Below are 19761 nucleotides of genomic sequence, written 5' to 3'. Positions count from 1 at the left end.
CTCACCGCATTTTCTCTTCGGTTCTATAAACTTAAAACGTCTCCAAAAAATGGAGTCTATCGATTGAGAACCAAACCAAAGCCAACCTGGGGGAGAGGTTGGGGCCGGGGGTTTGAAGGCTGCTTCTGGTAAAAGTTGACATGCCTCTCCAGCGCAAGCCCGTCTCTGGGCCGGGCCACCCTGACCACAGTGTTGGGGGGCAGGGGGGTGCTTTGGCTTGACCTGGCCTCCCCCCTGTCCCGCCCCAGGAGCTGCTGAAGGATGGGAAGAGGGAGACCACCGTCAGCCAGCTGCTCATTAACCCCACAGACCTGGACATCGGGCGTGTGTTCACCTGCCGCAGCGTGAACGAGGCCGTCCCGAGCGGCAAGGAGACGTCCATCGAGCTGGATGTGCACCGTGAGCAGGGGTCCCACAGCGGAGCTGGGGGGAGGGGTGGGGGGAGGGGGCCTTGGGTGCCCGTCGGGAATCCTCTGGGGATCCCGGGACAGATGCTTGCTGTCACCACCCCCTGGATCCCCCGGCGGGAGCACCCAGCGGCCATGGGCACCGAGGGTCGGGAGGGGCATCGGCTGCGAGCCAGGCCGCTCCTGCGTCTCATCCAGCGTGTGACTTGGGCTGTGCTTTAATCTCTCCGAGCCTCAGTTTCCAATTCTGTGTACTTGGAAGAAAATCGAATACGGACCTCCAGTCGCTTCTCTGAAATTCCAAATTAGAAGCGATTTCCTGGCAAGACGTGAACTGAGGCTCTTCATAGTTCACTTATCTATCCCCTACGTCACTGTGGGGTGTTGCCCAGAGCCTGCGGGATCCTACATAGTCCGTGGTCTGTGCATGCCAGTCCCTTTCCAGACTGTGGGGGATGCCAAATTCTGAAACACATTCCAACCCATGGGCTTCAGAGAAGGGACTTTGGACCCGTTCCTGCCTCTTGGGGCTGGGGGGGGGGGGCGCTTAAATGATAGTGTCAGATTATCCCCAAATGCAGGCTGCTACTCAGGGGATGCTCAGCGCGGGGTCCCTCCGCCCACAGGAGGGAGGGAAGTGGGCAGGGATTGGAGGCGCCCCTCCCCCACCCCTTTCAGGGAGCCACGCGGGGCCACCCTGACGCCTCGTGGCCACAATGCACCATTACATCCCCTAACTGTCCCTTCAGCGGCAGCCTGGGTCCCGCACCCTGGCCGGCCCCCTGGAGGCTCCACGGGGTAAAGGTGAGGGAGGTGGCTTATTTATTGGAGCTGATGCGACGTGACCTCCGACCCCCAGGTCTCCGCACAGTGGGGAAGGCTGGGTGTGTGTGTTAGAGAGAGAAAGAAGCTTGAGGGACAGAAAAGCCCCTTCCCGTCCCCTGCTTTGCAGACCCTCCCACGGTGACCCTGTCTATTGAGCCACAGACGGTACAGGAGGGCGAGCGCGTCGTCTTCACGTGCCAGGCCACAGCCAACCCCGAGATCCTGGGCTACAGGTGCAAGGCGTGGGGGCTGGGGGCACCCTGGGCCTGGAGTGGGGGGGGGGTGCCGGGGGTTGGGGTAGTGCCGCTGGACGTGGCGGACCGGGCCCCGAGCCCTGACCCCCGCCCTGTTTGCCATCTCCCCAGGTGGGCCAAGGGGGGCTTCTTGATTGAAGATGCGCACGAGAGTCGCTATCAGACGAACGTCGACTACTCCTTCTTCACGGAGCCTGTGTCCTGTGAGGTTCACAATAAAGTGGGAAGCACCAACGTCAGCACCTTAGTAAACGTCCACTGTGAGCAGCCGCAAGGGCGGGGCTGGATCGAGGGCCTTTAAAGGGTCCGGGTGGGGGTGGGGGTGGGGAGCGGGAACGGGCATGGGGAGGTGGGAGGGCAGCAGAAGGGAGACAGGATCGGTTAGAGCTGACCCCCGACGAGACTGAGACCCTCACTAGTGTTCCCTTGTACGCAGTTGCCCCCCGGATCGTGGTTGACCCCAAGCCCACGACCACAGATATCGGCTCTGATGTGACCCTCACCTGTGTCTGGGTGGGGAATCCGCCCCTCACCCTCACCTGGACCAAAAAGGATTCCAACATGGTAAGATGCCTGCTGCCTGTCTTGAGTGCTGGGGTTGGCTGGGGGGGGAAAGACTCTGGCTCTGGAGGGAGAGCAGGGTTGGGGCAAGGGGAGGGCAACAGTGCTTTTCGAGTCGAAGCCAGAGTGCTTCTAGGGTCCTGGGATTTGGGGGAGGAGGAGGCCAATGCTTGAGATCAAGACCCACTTCTCCCTGCAGAACAGCTGGCCGGCTCGGTGGCCGTGGGAGGGACACACGGACCTGTGCTGGGGAGGAGATCTGGTGGCTGGACCTACACAGGAGGGTGGGGAGGTTGAACCCCGCAGCTCTACGGACACCTGCGTTAGATAGTTCGGGCCAGGATCGCAGAACGGGGGTTCCAGGGTGAAACCTCCTACCTTGTTTGGCGGGAAAAGCCCTAGAACAGACCACCCGAGAGGCTGCGTCCTCTGTAAAACCACCGCAGCCCGCGAGGCCCCGTTGAGAGTCAGGGGACGCACCCTTTTCCCTTCTGGGAATTCACTTGTGGCCCTTCCCGCTTTCTTTCCAATGCCTCCAATGCGGGGCCCCACCCGGACCCAGGGGCCCAGGCCCCACGGCTCCCCACCCGAGGCTGCTCTCTCTGCCCAGGTCCTGAGTAACAGCAACCAGCTGCTGTTGAAGTCCGTGACCCAGGCCGATGCCGGCACCTACACCTGCCGGGCCATCGTGCCTCGGATCGGAGTGGCCGAGAGGGAGGTGCCCCTCTACGTGAACGGTGAGCGGCCCTCGGGGCTGGGGCTGGGCCTGGGCGGGCAGGTGCCGCCGTGTTCGGCCGGCCCTGACCGCGTCTCCCTGCTCGCAGGGCCCCCCATTATCTCCAGCGAGGCGGTGCAGTATGCCGTCAGGGGTGACGGTGGCAAAGTGGAGTGTTTCATCGGGAGTACGCCACCCCCCGACCGCATTGTGAGTGCCGGGTCCGCGGACAGCCAGCCACCTGCTTCGCTGCCAGCTCCCCACGCAGCTCCGTCCCTCTGCCCCCCGTCCTCCCTCGGATGCCACCTCCTCTCTCACTTGTTGCGTGACCCCGAGCCACGTGCTTAGCGTTTCCAACCTCGGGTTCCTCATCCTCAAAACGGGGGTGGTGTCCTCGCCTGATAGGGTGGCTGTGAGGTGACTGTAGCAACAGGTGTGAAAGGTCGGGGCGCCCCGGCTGCTCTCTGTCCCTCGTCCCCTTCCCTTTCCTGGGCCTCTCCCATCTTTTCCCTGCTCCCTCTTCCCCTCCCTGCCCTGCCTGGCCCCTGCCCCTCCGCCCCCTGCTTCTGCCTCCTCCTCCCAGCTCCCCTCCACCCTCCTTTCTCTTCCCCACACCATGAGCCATTAATTCCTTCCATGCCCATTAACCGTCAAACCCCTCATCACATTTAATGACCATTTGGCTAACTCCAGGGCTGCCCAGGGACACTTCATTACCACGGCCGCCTGGGCAGCCGGCGGCTCTGCTCCCGGGGGCTTTCCTCACAGAGCTGGGAGGATTGATCCCTGGAAAGGAGCCAGTGCTCAGTGGTTCCCCTTCCCTCGGGCTCCATTCAGGGAGGGGACCCGGGGTGGGGGGGGGTGCCCCGAGCTGGGAGGTCAGGGAGGGAGGAGCCTGGGGATACCCCCTCCTGGGCGAGCGATCCTCCCCGTTATAAGGGTCTGGGCAAAAGAGCGGCTCATCGGCCCAGCCGCACCTGCGTCCGTGGGATGGTTATGAAGATAGAGACTCCTGGATCTCTCCCTTGGAGATTCATAGTTAGGAGTTAAGCCCCAAGAATCTGCACTTTAAAGAACGTCCCTGGGCATGTCCGAATGTTCCCGGCATACATCTCCATCATGTCCAGAGCCGCTTTCCTCCTAGGCTGGAGGTTCCAGGCCAAGGTTCCAGGCAACAGGGTGAACTGGTGTTTGTTGCAGGGCGAGAGCTGGGCTGGGCCTAGGGACGCACAGGGCTCATGGGGCAAGGGTGCCTGGAGCCCGGGTCGGGTGTTTCTGCCGCCTGCCCCTTCCTTCTCACCGCCTGCCCTCCCCACCCCAGGCCTGGGCATGGAAGGAGAACTTCCTGGAGGTGGGGACGCTGGAGCGCTACACGGTGGAGAGGACCAACTCGGGCAGCGGAGTGCTGTCCACACTCACCATCAACAACGTCATGGAGGCCGACTTTCAGACACACTACAACTGCACGGCCTGGAACAGCTTCGGGCCGGGCACGGCCATCATCCAGCTGGAGGAGCGAGGTGACCGTGGCCGGGGCGCAGGACAGCCGGGGCCGGGGGGGGGGGGGCTCCGTCTACTCTCCCCCAGTGGGTCTCGTGGGGAGACAGCTCTCCCGGGCCCGCCCTCCGCTCAGCTGGGGACAGCCACTCCCTTTTTTAAACATTCATTGAGCATCCACGCTGCGCCCAGCCCTGTGCTAAGGGCTACAGGGATGCATGTGACAAGACACAGGCCTTGCCCTCCCGGAGCTTTTGGTTCCACGGAGCAGTGCTCAGAGTAGAATGATTTTTCGGGAGGGCAATCAAATGCTTTGTGAAAGGGCATAATACCACCGACCTCACTGGGTCGTCCTTAGGATTAAATGACACGTGTGTATAAAACACTGGGCACGTAGGAGGTGCCCAGTAGTAGGGTGTGGTTCCCCACCTCTTCGCGAATCCTTCCGCCCTTAAGACACTTTGCGTGTCAAAGGAGGCACTGCCTTTGACTTTTCCGGAAGCTCTGAAGTCTGAGGAGGAAAAGCTGGGCCTCCCATCAGGTGTCTCAGCTGAGGGTGCCGGCAAGGGGTCAGTGGGGAAGAACGGAGCAGTGGGAGGAAGGCGGGACCCACCCATCGAGGAGGGGAAGAGCTGCCTGCAGATCTGATCCATCCAGGACCCCCAGGCAGGGAGACAAAGCCCGAGGGGGCTCCCCGGATCCTCAGCTCTGGGGAGCGGGGGAGCCAAGGAGAACCGTGGGAGCCCTGGGAGGGTAGGTGCCCATGCCACCCTGACAATGGTGGGGGGGGGGAAGGCGGTGACATCGGGAGGCGACAGCTGGCCTCAAGAGCAGCCCAGCCCCGGAAGCAGAGGCCAAACCTCACAGGCGCACGGGCTGCGGGGCAGGGACGGACCGACCGCCAGGGCCAGGGTCACGTTGTGCCACACTGCGGGGATGACACATGGCTGTGCCCCCAACTCACCAAGCCGGAGCTCGGGCCTGAACCCGGACACAACGCAGACCTTCCTCTCAAACTCCCGGGCTTGAAGCAGACAGTGTGCCGTCCCCGTCCCTGGATGCGGGCGGAGTTCGTGGTGCCTGGCCTCGGGTCCCCGCGAGCTGCCAGCCTCACCCTCGCCTGTCTTTCCCTCTGAAGAGGTGCTGCCCGTGGGCATCATCGCCGGGGCCACCATCGGAGCGGGCATCCTGCTGACCTTCTCCTTCATCGCCTTGGCGTTCTTCCTCTACCGCCGCCGCAAAGGCAGTGAGTAGGGGCCTCCCACCGCCCAGAGCTCCCCGCCTCCCCGCCTCCGGCGCAGGCAGACCCGAGGCGCGGCCAGCGGGTTGGCCTGCGGGGGCTGGCAGAACGTGTCCAGGGCCGCCCCTCCCTGTCCCCAGGTCGCAAGGACGTGACCCTGAGGAAGCTGGACATCAAGGTGGAGACGGTGAACCGCGAGCCACTCACGATGCATTCCGACCGGGAGGACGATACCGCCAGCGTGTCCACTGCGACTCGGGTCATGAAGGCCATCTATTCGGTGAGGGTCCTGCTCCTCCTGGCCCACTCCCCTGTTCACGTTCTCGGGACCTCCATCCCCGCCCCCAGCTCTACTAACCACCTCCCCTCTGTCCCCCCTTTGTCAGCCTGCCTCGGTCCTGCCACAGACACACACACACACACACACACGCTCACGCGAGTACACAGGCGCACAAACGCTCATGCGTGTACCCACGAACCTGCACGCGCACGTGCTCTGCCCCGCGGGTCTCCCTCCAGGGCAGCACAGGCGGGGGCGGCCCTCCGTGGGTGCGCGCTTCGCCGCACCCTTCCCGCACAGGGCTGGAAACCCCTGGAAGTTTTCCGGTCCAACTCGCCCCCCTGCTCAGATGAGGAGACAGTCCTGAGAGGGGACGCCACACTCCCAAGGTCACTGTGCGTCAGCGACAAGGACCAGGGCCCCGCGCCCTCTCCTGGCCTTCCGACCCCAGACCCTGCCAGCCACCGGGGGAGGTGGGGGGGGGGGGGCCTGGGCCCGGCGCTGACGCCCACCCCTGCCGCTCCGCAGTCCTTCAAGGACGACGTGGACCTGAAGCAGGACCTGCGCTGCGACACCATGGACACGCGGGAGGAGTACGAGATGAAGGTGCGCGCGCGGGGCAGGCACGGGCAGGCGTGGGAGGAGGGGCGCGGGCTCCCCGCGGGACCCAGCAGGTGCGCCAGGGCCGCGCCTCCACCCCGCCCCTCGCCCCCAGGACCCCACCAACGGCTACTACAACGTGCGCGCCCACGAGGACCGGCCGGCGTCGCGGGCCGTGCTCTACGCCGACTACCGCGCCCCCGGGCCCGCGCGCTTCGACGGGCGCCCGGCCTCGCGCCTCTCGCACTCGAGCGGCTACGCGCAGCTCAGCTCCTACGGCCGCGCCCCCGCGTCCGACTTCGGCCCCGAGCCCGCGGCCCCCGGGCCCGCCGCCCCCGCCGGCGCCGACTCGGCCGGCCCGCTGTCCTTCGAGAACTACGACAAGTTCAACCCCCACCCCTTCCCCGCGGCGGCCGGCTACCCCACCTACCGACTGGGCTACCCGCAGGCGCCGCCGTCGGGCCTGGAGCGGACCGCGTACGAGCCTTACGACCCCATCGGCAAGTACGCCACGGCCACGCGCTTCTCCTATACGTCCCAGCACGCGGACTACGGCCAGCGGTTCCAGCAGCGCATGCAGACTCACGTGTAGGCCCGGAGCGCCACCGAGCGGGGGCGCCTCTGCGGGGCAGAGGACGAGGCTCTCCCGGCCGTTCCCTGATATTCAGGGGCGTTGCGCGTCGCTGCGGGGGCTGCGGGGCCCGGACCGGCCTGCCGCCGCCCGGGGCAGGTGGGGAGCAGGTCTCCCGGAAACACCCCCTCCCGAGGATGGTGCTCTGTGCATGCCCCAGCCTCCTGGGCCTGCCCTTCCCTCTTCTTCGGGAGGACGTGTGTCTTCTGACCTGTGCTCTCGCCTGACCCCGGCACGGGGTGGGCCAGGGAAGCGAAGGTCGTGGAGAGTCGAGGGGGGCACTTTTTAGCATTCCCATTCTGTCCCCACCCCACCCCAGCCCCCCTCTCTCGGCTCCCCTGAGTGGACAGGGCCGTGTGAGGATGAGCAGGCCTGGGCCGAGGGGACACGCGGCGTGGGGTGGGGTGGGGTGGCTCTGGCCCAGACGGGTGGGAACGGGACAACCTGGCCGGCCTCTCTGCTCTCTGCACTCGTACCCTGGCAGCGTCCCTCCTTCCGGGGGACTGCGGAAGGCTTTGGTGGGTTTCTTGCGGCTGTGCGCTCCACAGCCCTGGCGCCGAGTTCAGACCCAGCCCTCATTCGGCTGAGCCGAACGCAAGTGCCAGCCTTCCGGCTGCTCCCCGTGGACACCTGTGTGTCAGCCTTCGCAGGACCCACGTTTCTCCAGTAGCGCCTTCCTCCTTGCCGCTCCGTGCAGGGCCAGCCAGAGAGGTCAGGGTCGTGGTGGAGACAAGAACGGTGGGGACCCGTGTCCTGTTTGACCAGCAAGAAGGCTGTGTGCTACAGAGCAGTTTCCAGAGTCCCCTCCAGAGGGGCCCCTTCCCTCCCCAGACGGCCCTGCGTCCTGGCTTGAACTCTTGAGCCTGGTGCCATGAGGGTGGGATGCTATAGGCTGTTTTTCAAAGACAACAACAACAACGACGACAGAAACAATAAAAACCTCATGTGGGGAGGAAAAACTAAAAGCTGTAGGGATTCCCCCACCCCAAGTCCCAATGGGAAGGAAAGGGGGCACCTGCTCACCAGATTCCTAACACCGTCCATTACTCTCGATTTCCAAGCACTTTGAATCCATTTTTAAACATTCAGGTGGTAAGACCTGTCGCCAGCGGGCTCTGACAGGTTTAGGGAGGGGGCCTGGCTCTCAGACTCGCTGTCCTGCCCACCAGCTAGCTGGTCAGAGAGGCCACCCTCTGGGGGCACCGAACTGTCGACAGGTTTTGGCTTGTTAAGTGTCTTTTTTTTTTTTTCCCCCTTGGACCAATCAGATTCCTTCTTCCACTTTCAGTGCCTTGAGTGTCCAGCTTTGGTTGACCAGCCCTGTGTGGGTGGCCACAGGGGACAGGTACTGCGAGCCCCAGAGACACCGTCAGGTGTTGCAGAACGTGGGGAGGGGGGCGGCGGGTGAGGGACCTGGAGAGGAAGGAAGGGCTGACCCAGTAAGGTAGCACAGGGAGGGCACTGCAGGCTGTCATGCCCATGCTGTCCCCACACACACATTCCACATGGCCATTCACAGCCACCACCTTCTGACCAAAGAGAACTGTGCCCCCGCCCCCGGCCTCCCCTTCTCCCGACGGGCGGGGCCTCTGGGGCGATCCCCAGAACGCGCTTTGCCCTTTCTCGCGGTCACCGCTCATTAGTCATGTTTGTTTTAATGAGTTACATGCTCATCAGCCACGGGCCATCGCCACCTTTGCGGATGGGTCTGTGGGGTGACATTCCTCACCATCCCTGCTGGTGGGGACCAGCTAACGCCCAGGAAGAAAGTGGCTCAGTTCCTGCGTAGCAGGCTGCCTCCGTGTCCCCCTCGGCTGCAGCAGGGGCAAATCCTGGGTGGCTCTTTGCCGGCTGGGGGCCTGGTCCGGGCTCCAGCTGTATTCTGTCCCCTCCCCGTGGGGTCTGACACCTCCCCACAGAGTCCTACGTGAGCCACGCGAGAAGATCTGTTAAGGATGCAGGTTCCTGTGCAGATGATTTCGCACGTGTTTTGATTCTCTTTGCAGAAACACAAGCCATTCACGATGCAAACAAAGTCTAAAGATGGCAATTGCTTTTTAAACTTTAGGGATATTCCAAGAAATGCTCCGTTGTGTTTGGGGTTTGGCCACACTCTGTTTCCTCCTTTTTGGTTTTAGTGCTGGGCCCATTCTGTTGAAATGATGGAGAGGAGGGGCCCAAGGTCACTAGCTAACTCAGCTGACGCTACAGGGACCATTAGTTTTCAGAAGCTTGTTCGCAGCCACTCACCATTCTCCGTTCTTTAACACATGAACCAGGGCCTCCCGGGTGTTGAGTTTGCACAGTGCAAGGCACAGAGAGACACCAGCAACCCAGGCCCTCTCCGCCTCTGCAACTTGCACGCTGGTCTGCTCACAATCTGAATTTGGGCCTGCCCGTTGGGCTTAATGGGATTGCTTTTCTGGGGAGCTGAAGGTGCCCTTCCTTGAACATAGAGCTTTGCTGTCTGAGGCGGGGGCCCTCCAGCAGGGTGCCTGAGTACTTGACGTGGTCACCTTGGCGATCCTGATCCCCTTTCACATTCTCGTTTTGGTGGGAGAGCACCGCACTAGGGGGTCAGGACACCTGGGACCCTGTTCTGAAGCTGCCATTGACTGAGTGACCTTGGCCTAACCTCTTTACATTTATTGCCCCCGATTTTCTGGCCTTAAAAGTAGGGGGGCGGATTGCACAACGCTAGAATTATTCTCTTCTTGCTGTATTCGTTTGGTGAGGTGAAGGGCCCAGCCACCCCTTGTAAGGAGCTGGAAAAAGTAAGTGAGCCGGGGAGGGATGGGGAGTAGAAGATTCTCTCTTGAAAAAAAGCTTGTACTGTGGGCCTCTTGTTGGAAGTGTCGTGAATGAGTTTCCATCAGGGTCCCCTGGATCTCAAATGGCAGCAAAGCATACCCTAAGCCTCGGTGACATTGGTGTGGGGGGTATCCTCTGACCGTTGGGAACGGCCGCTCATGGTCGGGGACCCACTCGGAATGCTGCCGGTTTGGCAGAGCCACCTGCCGGTCTAGGGCAGGGCATGGGGACTTTCTCTCCTTGGTGCCCTGGTTCCAGGCAGCTTTGACTCGGGGAGAGTGAGAGCAGCCACCCCCGACCCCGTCCTCGGGAGCCAGGGATGCTGCCTCGCTCTCGCTGAGCGGGGTGAAACCTCTGGGCCCAGGTATCTTGAGCCGCAGGGGGAGGCGTGAGCTCGCCCAGCCCGTCTAAAGCGGCGGGTAGGAGGTCAGCCAATAGAAGCAGGTAGAGCAGCTTTAATGTAAACTCTGGAGCTCGAAGAGGTTCTTGTGATTCTGGCTGAGCCGTGGTCTCTTTCCTCATGGGGGGGGGGCCAGCCTGCACCCCAAATCCCGGATCCGTCTAAACCCAGCCCTAGAGTCCTCGGGAGGTCAGGAAGGAGAGCCACAGGGGACGGAGTGGTGTTCCCCGGAATGCCAGCCCTGGGATGGAAAAGGTCATCTTGACCCCTGTCCTGGAGCCCCTCTTGCCCCCACGCTTGGTCAGGAGCCACAGGTCCTGGGCTCCTTAGCGAGGAATCCGGTGGTCGGCCAGGTGGTAAGAAAACCACATCAAAGCCCAGCCCCCAGCGGGACCGAACTGGCTCAGTCACTGCCTCGCTCCTTGCTGTGTGGACGCTTCCGTCCGTGGACACTGCACTCCTCGGCCGCCCCAGCCCCGGAAACCCTGGCTTCTCTGCCACGTTAGCTCAGGTCTGTCCTGAGAGGGTCACCGCCCTGCGCCCCTACAGGCCCTCGTGAGGGAGGCCCCTGGAAGGTGTCCGTGTAGCTCCTGACTCAGCATGACCAGCAGGGAGATGGCCGTGGGACACTGATGCGCACAGACCAAGGGGCACAACTGGAAAGACATTTATTTTTGTGAAGAGGCTATAAAACTAGCATTTAAATACCCCACTTCCTTGTCCCTGCCTTCCCCTACCTCCTGCCATCCCCCATAGTCTCTGTCCTCTCCCGGAGGCCAGCCTCGTTGGCCTGCTCTCCCGCCTCGGGCTCCTCGTGGCAAGGGCGGAGATGTGTGTGGCCCCCTGGGAGGGTCCAGAGAGTGGGGGGTGGGGGAGGGCAGGTTCCCGTTTTCCTGCATCACTGTGAGGGAGCTCCAGGCCCCGTCCCTGGAGAAATCATTGCTGCGCAGAAGCCACAGGCCATATGGGCGGTTCTGGTACAAGCCTGCCCTTAGAAATAATAACGGTGAAAATAATAATAATGAATAATAATAGCAAGTCCATTTGCATAGAACTATCACATTCCCGCCAGCCTCCTGCCCCTGCTCCTGGCTTTTCGCTGGCCGTGACCACTGGCCTTTTCGAGGGTCGGTGGGCCATGGGGCCGCCTACGTGCTTCTGGAGATCAGATGCTGCCCCCCCCCCAGAGTACCCCTCCCTGGGGAGAGAGCAGCCAAGCTGCCGGTTCGGTCACGCTCGACACCACCTTGTAGCAGCCGTGACCCCGGAGGCCTGGCTGTTCCGTGTTGGCCCAGAGGCGCCTGGGGCCCCGGTGGTCGGGTTGTCCGCCCTTGGGGTCCCAGCCTGCGTTTCTGGCTCGAGTTGAGTTTTCTGCTCCCAGACCCCAATAATAAATGGATCCATGATGACAAGACAAGAGGAAAAAAAATATTATTTTTGTTAGGACAGACCATCGTAGGTTTTTAGCAATGTGTCTGTGTGTCCTCACGCCTTTTCCTATTCTGCCTGTTTTCATTTTCCTTTTTTTTAAATATTATGTACTATATTTTTAGTCTCAAACACACTATATATTATATATATTTAATTTTTTTATATATATAAATATAAATGTTTTAAAAAGTACTGTGTTTTGTGTTATTCAGTGCACGAGCAGCTTTAGCTATCTAAGAGCTTGCCAGATTTGGGGTGAAATGGTCAGATTCGGGGAAAAGGTGAGAGACTTTGGGCTGAGACCGCGGAGCCGAGGCATTTGTGTCGTCTGCGGGCCATCATGTTTGTGGCTGTAGCGGGACCCTGAGACCTGGTAAGGCGGGCAGTTTGCGGGGGGCGTGCAGACAGCTGGGGGGCCGGGCCGTGGGAACGCCGCACCTGAAAGTCTGGTGCTAAGTCCGATCGCGGGGCAGGAAAGGGGGTGACTGGACCTGGGGTCCAGATCCCGAAGGAACTGGCAGGGGGTAGGAGCCGGGTTGGTTCTCCTTATTTACTAAGATGCAGAGCTTTGGGTAAAGAGCGAAGTTACCAGGCCTGCGGCCTCTGGCTGGGAGTGAGGAGGTGTGAGCAGGTGCCTGGAGGCCCACACGCGGCCATCCCACCGGGAAATTCACAATACTGCTGTCTAGTGGCCTTCGTGAGGGTTTCACTCTGCACGCTTCCCTGGAGCCTTTGAAGATCACAGGGAAAAAAAAGATCGCTTTCAGATAATGTGGTTTTTTTTTTTAAAGTTTATTTATTTTGAGAGCGAGAGAGTGGGGGAAGGGCACAGAGAGAGAGGGAGAGAGAGGGTCCCAAGCAGGCTCCACGCTGCCAGCACAGAGCCCAGTGCGGGGCTTGAACTCACGGACCGTGAGATCATGACCTGAGCCGAAACCAAGAGTCTGACGCGTAACTGACCGAGCCACCCAGGCGCCCCCAGATAATGCTTTCTGAAAGCTATAAATCACCAGAGAAACACAAGGGTTTATTGCTTGCATCATCCACGTGCCAGCCAGGCAAACTAAAGCTGGTCCACAGCAGCCATTCTGTGGCCCAAGGGACACAGGACACAGTCGGGGACGGAGGGAGGCATGGGGAGGTTGGAGGTCACGGCCCAGAGCCCCGCTGAGGGAGAGGCTGTGTCCAGGACCAGGAGCCTGCAGGTAGCCTGAGGCGGGTCCCACCTGGGCAGGACCAAGAGGCCCAGGGGCAGGGGGACCCGGAGGCGGCAGCCGGGTTGGTTGAACTGGTACAGGTAAAACATGGCGTGATAGTTGGGGTCCAGAAGCCAACAGCACAGACCGAGAAGAACAACTGAGGCGAAGAGGCATGTGTGTGCAGACAGGGAGACCCAGGTGAATTCCCTTAGGCCCAGGAGCGTTCGGTGGCCGCTTGCGTGCTATGGGTCCGCGTGGGGTGCACTGTCTTCCTCTCCACATCCGCAGAGCCCAGCTCGGGGCCTGCGGGCGTTGGGCACCAGCCTGTGAGCTATAGAAGGCATCACTCTGCTCCGGGCACAAGACAGGCCAGGCCTCTTCCGGTGGTGACGGGGGCCCAGCCCTCCCTTAAGTCATCCCCAGCCTGAGGACAAGTCATAATCGCCAAGCTCTGCGGCTTTAAAAGCCACTCCCTCCTTGTGAGGTCTTCTGCCTCCAGCCTGAGGTTCTGCCCTCCCTCGCGCCAAGTTCAGGGTCCCCACTGGTCTCCATCAAGACCATCTCCCCAGAGGATGCACCTGTTCAGCCCTTCCTCCCTCCCTCTCACGTCCTGGTAGTTGGAGGGCTGTCCTGGGGCCCCGCCCTGCACACCCTGCCTCTGGGCTCAGGTCCCAGGTCTCCTCGGCCCAGTTGGTACACGTCCTTGCCTCCTCATTTCCAGGTTTTACTCATCTTTAGGGCCCAGCTCAAAGGCCCCCTCCTCCAGGAAGCCTTGCCTGACTCATTACTTATCCACCTTCTCTCCCTCCTGGGAAGTCCCGGGCCTGGGAGCTCTAGCTGGCTGGTCTCATTTGCACCCGTGTGCTCCGACGGCAGGGTTACATGTGGGACACATCGGCACCTTCCTCTTAAAGTAAGGGCACTTGGGGGCCCCTGGGTGGCTCAGTCGGTTGAGCGTCCGACTTCGGCTCAGGTCATGATCTCTCGGCTCGTGGGTTCAAGCCCCGCGTCGGGCTCTGTGCTGACAGCTCAGAGCCTGGGGCCTGCTTCAGATTCTGTGTCTCCCTCTCTCTCTGCCCCTCCCCTGCTCACGCTCTGTCTCTCTCTGTCTCAAAAATAAATAAACATCAAAAAAAAAATTTTTTTTTTAATCAGGCCACTTGAAGCCCGAGATCATGTATCATTGATTTCACTATCCTCACCACCCAACAGAGCTTGGGGAGCAGGAGAGGAACATGAGCAGCCCTGTGAACCCCGAGGGGACCTCACCCACGACAGCATGGCGGCCCCCAGCACGGGCTGTCGCCTCAGCCGGCCGTGCGGACGGATGCCGCCAACACTAACGTTGAGTCTCTCCGAGACCCCGGGCCGCTGGACAAGGCCAGCCTGACCTGTCCGGGCCAGCGCGTGATAAACCAAGTGACCTGTGGCTTCCAGACCGAAGCACTTCATTGCTAGTGTGAGACCCTCCGGCTTTCCCTCCACCTTCCTGGCCAACATGAGCTCGTTTATTCCAGACGGCCCGGTCCGTGCTGGTGGGTCCCTCTGTGCCCGGGGCCCCCGGCGGCTACCCCGGCAGCCCCTCTGCCAACCCAATGAAGCTCGAGGGAGAGAGGAACCTTTGTTTCGTTAAGATGACGAGATTGTGGAATTGCCTGTCACCGTGCCGTCGCAGGGCACGTCCCGATGGATGTGGGACCTCACTGCCTGCCCCCTCGCACCTCGGGGAGTCACTGTGCCTCTCTACATCTCACTTTTCCCCTGCGGGAGCTGAACTGACGGCTCCTGTCCCCATCTTCGAGCTTAACAGAGTTGCTAGCGCAGGACCACTCGGTAAATGTCAGCTTCTGTCGGCCTGGCGAAAGGGAAGCGGGGGGTACCCACCCCTGTCCTTAGAGACATCGTGAGCAGTGGACAGTCTCACCCCCCCCCCCAGCACTGCCTCGCGCCTCCACAACTCCGGCAGGTCAGCACGCTTTTCTGAGCTACCTTTTCTTGGCCTGTAAAACATCGTGAGTCCTCCGTGCAATGGGATACATAAAACCCCTCGCAAATTGCTCAACGCTGTTCCAACGCGAGTTGATTACCTCGGTCCACTGCCCCCGTGGCATCCCACCCCCGCTCTGCAGCATCCCGCCATACACCTGACCGCCACCAACGTCCCCCGGCCCCACACACGCACGCCGTGTACTGACAGCTCGGGCAGCGACCTGATGCCAGGGGATGTGCCTCGTGGAGCCTGTCCGGCCGGCCCCCAGGGCTCTTTGCAAAGCAGAAACCTGGGGGAGGAGAAAGATGGCTTCCACACTTTTCCATTTCCTTTACTCACTGCAATTAGCTGCACAGAGGCAGCCTCCCGGGGAGAGCAGAACCATTAGCTCCCAGGATTGGACGGGGAGTTTTGTCTTTTTGTTCCTCTCCACATAATACTGCTCTCTTGGTGGTCGCTCTGCAAACACATCCTGCATTCATTTGCAAACTGGGGGATATTTCATATTCTGAGGCTCAGATGCACCGTCCGGGTCCCCAGAAGAGACGCTAGTCGGGACTTTTTTTCAGGCAGAGTCATGCCCACACTCCTGGTCCGGCACCCCCCCCCCCTTCATGGGGACCTGGGAGATGACCAACAACACTGTTCTCCTCAGAGCCTCCTGACGGGATCATACACTCAAGAGTCGAGGGCATCTCTGGGGCACCTGCTCCAAAGACATAGCCAAAGCAGGAGCCCCGTTTCGGTCTCAGAGACAGATAGGCTCTCCATCCAGACCCTCTGGCCCAGAAAGCAGGGAATCTAATGCTGGGGCTTCCCTCTGGCTTCTCCGGGCACCAGCTCCGTGCCTCTGGGAAAACCATGGGACCCTTCCAGGCCTCAGTCTCCTCATTCACTCCAAAAATATGTACTGAACGTTTACCGTGTGTCTGGTCCCGTTCTGAACCCTGGGGATACAGTGGGGCAACACAGAGTGCCCTGCCTTCATGGCCCTCACAGGACAGTGAAGGGGGTCAGAGGATAGACCGATGTCAGCGGCAGGTAGGAGGGGGAGACCGAGCAGGTGAAGGGGGTGGGCAGCAGGGCTGGTAGGAGGAGGGGGCCGTACAATAAGATGAGAGCAAGGGTAGGCTTGGGAAAAGAATATTCCAGGCAGAGAGGACGGCAACTGCCAAGGCCCTGAGGCAGGAAGGAGTTTAGAGGGTTCAAGGCCCAGCAATGGGTCTGCTGTGGGCGTCCCGAGAAGTGGTAACAAATCCTACTGGAAAAGCCAGTGGAACAGATCTTGGGAGGATTTTCAGGCCATTAAAAGGACTTTGGGAATTATTCTGAGAGATGCGAAAATGTAGTAAGTCAAGCCGTATGAAATTGCTGTTTTTCTAGGTCAGAAATGGTTGAACATCAGCAATTTTATATGGTTCAACCTAATAGATGTAAACGTGCAGTATTGCTAATTTATTATCACCACTTTAAAAAACAGCCTTTTCTATTATTTCGGCAGCATTAATTGGAAGACATTTCTTCCTTGTATTGGGTGTGATTCTGCCTCCTTGCAGTTTTCACCCAGTGGCTGCAATTCAGCCTTCAGGGCATTGCTGTCTGGGGAGCCAGCCCCCCCTTCCCCGCGCGGCCTTTTTGATATTGAACCGTGGTGGTTGCCATGACGTCATGTCTCTTCTGAGACTCCTCTTTTCTGAGTTAAATATTTCGGGTTCTGCAAACCCTCTCTCTTGCAAACCCTCTTGCGACGTGGTTCCCTGACTCCCCTCTCCCGCACCGCCCCCCCTCCGGCCTTCTGAGTGTGTTCGCAACCATGGGTAGGAAGGCAGTGTTCCTGCTGCACCCCCCTAATCAGGGAGAGCTCCACACCTCCACCCGTGTCCCTTTGCCTCCTCCCCTTCAGTAAATACAGTGTCTTCTGGCTCTTCCCCAGGAGGGACTGGTGGCCCCCTACCCTCCCTCTGGCCTTGAGAGCCATCCTGTCCACCTCAGTGGGAGAATGTGCCAGATTCTCAGACAGAAATCCCTAGGAGATGCTATAAGAGGACTGACCGGCCCCCGCAGCTCGGCCGTGGCAACCCCAATCCTCCCGGGTGTCCTGAGACCTGCAGTGTTCTGTGCGGTCAGCCTACTTGGAACTCTTTTTAAAGTTTATTTATTTATTTTGAGAGAGAGAGTGAGAGTATGAGAGCAGAGGAGGGGCAGAGAGAGAGAGAGAGAGAGAGAGAGAGAGAATCCCAAGCAGGCTCTGTGCTGTCAGCACAGAGCCCAGTGTGGGGCTCGAACTCACCGACTGTGAGATCATGAACTGAGCCGAAGCCAAGAGTCAGATGCCCAAATGACTAAGCCGCCCAGGCGCCCCCTACTTGGGACTTTTTAATGGGATGACTGACATCACAATGACCCAGATCTGCCTGTGGGGTCCGTTTGCTCCCTGGTTTGAGCGTCAGGAGGTAAGGACTCTGGTCCACGCTCCATTTTTAGCCACGTGACTTCAGACGAGTTCCTGAAATGTTCCGAGTGTAAATTTTTGTGCCTGTAAAACAAGAATAATGATGCTGCTTCCTTAGCTGGGCAGAGAGCTAGCACAGCTGGGTATTAAATGAGCATGCGTCCCAATCCCACTGCTCCTTCTGGGCGGCCTCCAGCACCATCACTTAGTCCGGCAGCCCCTCGGCACTGCCCTGACTCCTGCAGTGGCTGCGTCATCTCCCCAGTTCCGTATTTTGCGCCCCAGAGTCTGTCTCCCACAGCAGGATGCCGACAGTGGCTCCCTAAGGACTACTTACCCCCTTAGGAAAAAGAACCTGGTCTTCATCCCTCCATCAATGCTGGAAAACTAGGCTTTCCCTAAAATAGCACAGCCTCCGTCACTTCCCACTGTGGCCTCACTGACCTCCTTGCTCTCTGGGATGATCTGTCCCGGAGTGAAATGCTAGACCCCTTCCTTCAGGGAAACCACCTGAGGTTTTGGGGCTGCTTCGGGTAGGGGAGAAGCGGCCATATATTAAGTAAGCGCATCAGGCCTTTCATACAAGTGATCACGTGCAACGTTCAGAGGAGTGCGCCCCTGAAGCTAGACCTTAAAGAGAACAGCCCCTCCTCCATGCAGCACCCGCCGGGCCTGCTCAGAGAAGAGCTCAGCACGTGAGCCCCGGAAGCTTCCGGCCTCAAAGCCCCCAGGGCTCCGGTTCTCCTTCTAATAACCTAAAGGCTATTAACAGTCTCTTCAGTTATTAAAACAATTTTCTGATGCCTGTCCCTTTGGTCCTGGCCACATGCCATGAAAAGCTGCTGGAATCCCAGATCCCTCTTTGAAAGGGCAGCCCTTCACCGGGGTGCGAAAGGAGACACAGACCTCAGTGCTCAGGCATTGCCCTTTCTTTCTCATGGGAGGCCACGGACCTCGGCGCCGGGCACAGGTGCCTCTCAGATTTAAAATCTCCTTGGGGGGTAAAAAAAAGAAAAAGAAAAAGAAAAAAAAAAAACAAACCTCAAGGCAAGCATAGAAACCCTGGCTCTCTGGTAGATGGCAGAGAAAAGCCTCCGATCTGGGTTCAGGTGTGTCGGCTGATTGCATGGGTCTGATTCAGGGATTGGAGGCCCATCGACAGGGCTGACCCCCCCTGAGGACTGGGAGACACCCTCACACTTTTGGTTGGGCACAAATCAGGGAACGGATGTGAGCAGAATGGGATTTGAAAAAGGCAGGGTGTTGAGTCGCGGATCCCTGAGTCTCCTTCTAGGCACTAACATCTAGGGGTGTGAGATCCTGAGGTCCCTCGGGGATGCCAAACTGGCGGTCACTGAGCAACCTGGATTTTCAGGAGCAGACACCTTCAGCGCTCTGCACCAGCTCTCCATTCAGAACACGTGGCTTCTGTATCTGTAATGGTCACGGCAGATCAGTGGCAAGAGCCAGGATCTGGGGTTTGTGACCTGAAGGCCTTCCCACCACAGCTTGTTTCCCTCACCCTTGGCGTTGACTCAGGGAAGCACCTCAGATTCCTTCCAGGCCTCCAATATCACAGAAAAAAAGACTTACCTGACTCTTATTTAAAGACTCAAATGAGGGGCCACCTCCTCCAGGAAGTCCTCCACTCACCGTGCCAAATTAAGTGCCCCTCCTTGGAGGTCTCACAGCGTCCCCTCCCACCCCTTCATTTGTGGCATTGCTTTTATACCCAGCACAACTTGCCAAGGCACAGACAGTTGGAAGAAGAATGTCCTTCTTTCCGGAGTAGGGCGCTCCCCTCCCCCCGCCAACACCGATCTCGCCCCCTCCGGTCACACCCAAGCATACTGCAATCTACCATCTGCTCTTGGCCAAACCTTCCAAACACACCGTGCTTTTCACAGTGGTCACTTTTCAGTTACTCTGTTACAGGATTCTTTTTTAAACCCACGTTAAATCATGACTTCCCTACAAATATAAAGTGAACATGTGTCAAAAATTGTGTTTAACCCATTAATTAATGAGAGATCCGGTAAGATGTTAAAACTGGTTCAAAGAAAAATCCCAAAGGCCTCACTTAAACACGGGGCAGCCAGGAATTCTGAGATGAATTTACAAATAGATGCAAACCTGGCTTGTGCACAAAGCGCTAACCCACCGGGCATGGCTCGCCTGCATTTGCACGGACGGGACCTCTGCATCATCAGTGCTCTAGAATTTCCGGGACCACAGAAGAGCTGAGAGATGACGAAAGGCAGAGATAACTTTGATGGGCAAGGCAGGACATCCAGTGACCCTTTTTGTCCTTTCAGGAGTTTGTCGGGACACTTCATTGACCTGTGTGCAGCAGTGAGCACGGTCAGCATCACTCCTGAAACTCCCTCTTTCTCTCACTGGGTGGCGTCGCCTCGGATTTCCCCCCGTCTCTCCGACCACTCTCCTGAAAAGGGCTCCTCTTTTTCTAC

General features: G+C 59.4%; 1 protein-coding gene across 5 annotated transcripts in view; it reads left to right on the top strand.

Moving 5' to 3' along the window:
* KIRREL1 (kirre like nephrin family adhesion molecule 1) overlaps positions 1 to 11844 on the top strand; it is a 99254-nt gene extending 87410 nt beyond the window's left edge. For 3 of the 5 annotated variants that reach the window (XM_045049358.1, XM_023247946.2, XM_023247948.2), the window contains 11 exons: positions 249 to 399; positions 1360 to 1465; positions 1598 to 1746; positions 1923 to 2050; positions 2610 to 2784; positions 2872 to 2972; positions 4084 to 4282; positions 5398 to 5505; positions 5640 to 5779; positions 6308 to 6385; positions 6495 to 11844. In XM_045049358.1, the coding sequence (XP_044905293.1) occupies positions 249 to 399; positions 1360 to 1465; positions 1598 to 1746; positions 1923 to 2050; positions 2610 to 2784; positions 2872 to 2972; positions 4084 to 4282; positions 5398 to 5505; positions 5640 to 5779; positions 6308 to 6385; positions 6495 to 6971 (1812 nt within the window). In that variant the 3' untranslated portion in view covers positions 6972 to 11844. The remainder of the gene's footprint in view (positions 1 to 248; positions 400 to 1359; positions 1466 to 1597; positions 1747 to 1922; positions 2051 to 2609; positions 2785 to 2871; positions 2973 to 4083; positions 4283 to 5397; positions 5506 to 5639; positions 5780 to 6307; positions 6386 to 6494) is intronic. The other 2 variants (XM_023247947.2, XM_023247949.2) reach the window with 2 other exon arrangements.
* The last annotated feature ends 7917 nt before the right edge of the window (positions 11845 to 19761 follow it).

This window comes from Felis catus, chromosome F1, assembly GCF_018350175.1.
Source record: "Felis catus isolate Fca126 chromosome F1, F.catus_Fca126_mat1.0, whole genome shotgun sequence".
Lineage (NCBI taxonomy): Eukaryota > Metazoa > Chordata > Mammalia > Carnivora > Felidae > Felis > Felis catus.
Note: the sequence above shows the minus strand (reverse complement) of the source record. Positions and strands in the feature narration are given on the sequence as shown.